Genomic DNA, 4459 nt, shown 5'->3' with positions numbered 1-4459 from the left:
AATGATATAAATAAAAACAGTATTCTTCCACCAAACAATGTAGTTCCTCAGAATCAGTTGTGGTTGCACCAAAGTGGCTGCCAAGCAACAGACAAACGTAAACAAAGGTGTATGTTTGTAGAGTAATTTACAACAGCTTCGAACGTTTTTTTTTTATTGTAACATATTTAACAATATTTCTGTTTTTACTCTGTTTTTGAATCTATACTCTATTAAATAAATTCAGCCTCGGTGAGCATAAGAGACTTTATTCCAAAGAAAAAAAAATCTCTCTGAAATGACTTCCCTTTTTGATTGACATCACCAAACTCTTATTTTTCAGCCCCTCCCCTCCAACCATGTCATATAGTCATACTTTTCACTATCCAATCAATTCCAAGTGGATAAAAACATTCATTTTTCTCATTAGATATTCTTCACCCTGAAATATTTCACATTATGGAAGTGATTAAAAGATGAAAATGATTAGAAATGTACTTACCAATCAATTCTGGCTTGTATGGAAGTCCAGCTTCAGTTTTCTTAGCTTTGTCTTTATCTAAATGACAAAAAACAAACATGGATTGGCTTTGGTAGACAAACTATCTTTCAAAATCTCATGTAAAATCCTGGGACTGTTTGGCTTGATGCATTATCTGCAGTGCCGTGACTGTGACAGGATCTGACCTGGGCATCTCCCTAAATGTTTCACATCAATCTGTTCCTGCTTCATACAGGATGCCTCTCGCACCAGGCAGGGGTTATGGTAGGAGTTTCCATCTGTGCCGCACACTGGATTCTCATTGTGCCCACTGCAGTCGATTTTACACGAACAGCTGCAACATTAAAAAAGAACAGCACACAAATTTAAATGCTGCGAGTCTCAATTGTGCTATGAATTATTCAAAGGACAAACATTTTGCTGGTACAGCATAAATGTTTTTGATAAAGCTTCAGTATGGAAGCTTGTTTTAAACACAGCATAACAAATTTTAAAAAGGTAATCGCGACTTTTTATCTCACAATTTTGGCTTTTGTTTGTATCTCACAATTTTGTGATTTAAACTTACAATTCTGAGAAGAAAAGTCACGATTACCTTTTGTATGTTTCAAAACTGGGAGATCTAAACTCAAAATTCAGAGAAAAAGGTAAAAGTTGCGAGATGTTAACTTGGGATTATGAGAAATTTGGTCAGAATTCTGAGTTTATATTTTGCAATTCTGACTTTTTTTTCCTTTATTTTGATATAAAAAAGTCACAATTACTTTTTTTATTTTTTATTCTGTGGCAGAAATGGGCTTTCATAAATCAAGGATATTATCGCTAACTAAAACTAAAATGCTAAAAAATGAATTACTTGAAATAAAATAAACATGAAGTTAATTGAAAAAATTTACTTATTTGAGGTAGTTGTCAAGGCAACATTTCTCATTTTCATTTAATTTCACTTAGTTGAAGTACTAAAATAACAAAAGCTAAAACATAACAAAAAAACACAGACATTAAAAAAACTAAAACTAATCAAATATTAGTACTATAAAAAATTAAAATGAAAACAGAAAATATAAAAATAAAATCAAATTCAAAATATTAGCAAAAACTATAATAGCATATCAGTGATACTAAAATAACACCTGGTAAATTTGGTCACTAATAAGATCGGCTGTAAATCTGGCCATACATCAACTGTCCCTGTTAGACCTGTCCTGTGTGATTGTCTCCCCCTGCTGGCTGATGTAACGGAACTCTAATTAGCTGTGAGTGTTTTGAGAGCTGATGTAGGATTCTTTTTCCCTGAGCTCCTGAATCTCATGTCCATACTGTTCATTAGTGCTTGGCAAGAAAATGCGAAAGTAACATGAACCAGGCAGAAAAACTTTTGATACAAAATAGTTTCGCAACGCTTCCCCGTCTCATGGGAGAAATGTTATTTTCTCAGCTTTGCTAGAACTGAATTCTTTCCAGCATTCATGCTTTTATATTATATACACTGGCAGTTGTTTCCAATGTTGAAAAAATAAATTCATTCAAACATACATTCATTACTTTTAAAAGCTGGCATGAAATAGCACAGGACTCATTAATGAACAACTCCTGGATACTCATAAATCTGGCCAGACAACATAAGCAGAAATCATAAAGGAATTAATGCAGCACGTACGAGTCCTCATCCTCTGCGTCTTCATCACATTCAGCACCGTACTTGCAGTTGCTGCATTTTGTGACTTTCTTGCCCGAATCTGTGCCTGATCCCTCATATTCTGTGAGACAGTGATAACACAAGTTCAATGAAGGCTATAATTAAATATGAATATAATTCAATTAAAGCTAAAAACAACAACGTTTTATTCAAGCATTATCATTAGCACTGAGGGACACTGAATTTCTGTTGCTGCCTTATTTACATGATATATTTTTAATGTACTTTTTTTTTCAACTGTTTTCCTCTTATTTGTCCTTCACAGTTGTCCATTTGATTATAAATTATCAAATTTGGCTGATTTTTAAATTAAAGGCACTTTGAAATTGAAATATGAAACAAAAACTTATAGAAACTTTTAGATAATAAAAACATTTAGAAATTGGCATGATGTTTCCCAGACGACAAAACAAGTTAAATTTACGCTGATCTTCAAATTCAAAACGTTTTCACCTCCAGGCTCTTAATGCATCATTTTTCCTTCAGGAGCATCAGTGAGCGTTTGAACCTTTTGTAATAGTTGCGTATGAGTCCCTCAGTTGTCCTCAGTGTGAAAAGATGGATCTCAAAAGGGTTCAGATATGCAGAAGATGCTGGAAAACCGAAGAATTTGTGGGACCTGAAGGATTTTTCTGAAGAACAGCAGGCAGTTTAACTGTTTTGGACAAACAAGGGACTCATGTAAAATTAAAGACCGAAGGGAACAAGCCCCAAAAAATGGCACTTAAAAAATGATAAATGAGACAAAAAAAGTTAAGAACTATTATAATCTATCATTTAAAGACTTTTTTTTATTAATGATGAATTTTATTTATTTATTATGATTAAAATACTCAGTGGCATAACAGATTTCAGAAGTGGCCACTGAGCGAGTACATACTCAGCAGCACTTGAGTTGTGTTCCTGCAGTGGTCTGTAATTTGCTGTAATGACAGCTCTAGAGCGGCCCGTACGCACAAGCCTTCATCGTTAAAACCCGCTCCAGGGGAGGTTCAAACCCAGCGCAGCGCGGGGTCACTCTTTTATCACAGAACTGCCAACTTCAGCATGATGGGGCTAAAAATAACCTCCGATGGCATGTTTTGGCTGATCTACAGCGTTCCTGAGTGATGGGAGGTGACCCGTTTCTGGGATAATTTGAAGTCTGTAGGTCAAAATCCCAGAAATGACCACGTTTCAATTTCCTTGATGTTACCGTTGCTGCTTTATGGTCCGAAAAAAAAAATAGTAGGAAAAGAAAACAAACCTCCATCTCCAGATCCTGAGCTGCTATCTGGAACAAGAAACAAGTAGGACTAATTATAACTTTCCATTTATAAATATATCAATATATGTCAAGAGTTCATACAGTGATAGCAGCACCACAGTAGTGCATAGTCTTTGTATTATGTATCAGTAACATGCATATCAAATTATTATGAGCCATGGCATGTAATTTGTGGATGAAAAGTAATCATGAGATTAATTAGAGCTAAAAATAAAGGTTGTCATGTATCAGATCACACTGCTCATTAGAGTCTGTAATATAAAGCTTCTGCTTATACACAGGATGTTAAAATAGCATTTCTGGGCCTCAGAAAAATCGATCTAATTTGTAAAAGTGGCTCATCTTTATGGCTCTTGATGCCAATTTTGTCACCAGTGGCCTGTTAGAGGCCTATCAAAAATGTAGTCTAAATAAAATCATATGAAATTAACTTTTATGCGAATAAATATCTTGATAATGTACATCATTCATATACAAATAAATATATAAAAATGTATTTTATTTAATGTACAAAATGTAATAATGTTCCAACATTATGGAAAATGTCACTGAAAATGACAGAAAAGCCCCTGAAATTCATAATGTTGGGTCAAAAAATGCCTGTATATATATATATATATATATATATATAGCCAACTTTTAACTATTAATGTTTTATTTTTGTTTTATTTTTGAACTTAATTCACACCAGCCACCCCAAAAAAATCCCCATCACAGACCAATGCTGATTGTTGCAGCATCTTAAAAAAACGCTTGAAACTTGTTCTAATAAAACGAGCACAGTCAGTGTAACATGAACTTAGGCAGAAGATGTTAGGTTTTCATTTCAGGAAGTGAATCAGAATCAGAATCAGAAGAGCTTTATTACCAAGTATGTTTACACACACAAGGAATTTGACTTGACGACAGGAGCTTCCAGTGTAGAAGAAAGTACAAACATAATGCAGACATACATGATAGTGCAGACATACATAGGAATAACACAGTAGGGATGTAATATAACACTAATATA

At 34.0% G+C, this 4459-nt stretch overlaps 1 protein-coding gene across 1 annotated transcript in view; it reads right to left on the bottom strand.

Annotated features, from left to right (window-relative positions):
• The window catches only part of LOC107677140 (tomoregulin-1-like), a 25455-nt gene that overhangs the window by 6633 nt on the left and 14363 nt on the right, over positions 1 to 4459 (bottom strand). Inside the window, exons 4-7 of the mRNA XM_016471926.1 lie at positions 3427 to 3453; positions 2142 to 2241; positions 667 to 815; positions 482 to 538 (exon numbers count right to left, since the gene is read on the bottom strand). Coding sequence (XP_016327412.1) covers positions 482 to 538; positions 667 to 815; positions 2142 to 2241; positions 3427 to 3453 — 333 coding nt within the window. The remainder of the gene's footprint in view (positions 1 to 481; positions 539 to 666; positions 816 to 2141; positions 2242 to 3426; positions 3454 to 4459) is intronic.

This window comes from Sinocyclocheilus anshuiensis, unplaced genomic scaffold (assembly GCF_001515605.1).
Source record: "Sinocyclocheilus anshuiensis isolate Anshui unplaced genomic scaffold, SAMN03320099.WGS_v1.1 scaffold392, whole genome shotgun sequence".
Lineage (NCBI taxonomy): Eukaryota > Metazoa > Chordata > Actinopteri > Cypriniformes > Cyprinidae > Sinocyclocheilus > Sinocyclocheilus anshuiensis.
Note: the sequence above shows the minus strand (reverse complement) of the source record. Positions and strands in the feature narration are given on the sequence as shown.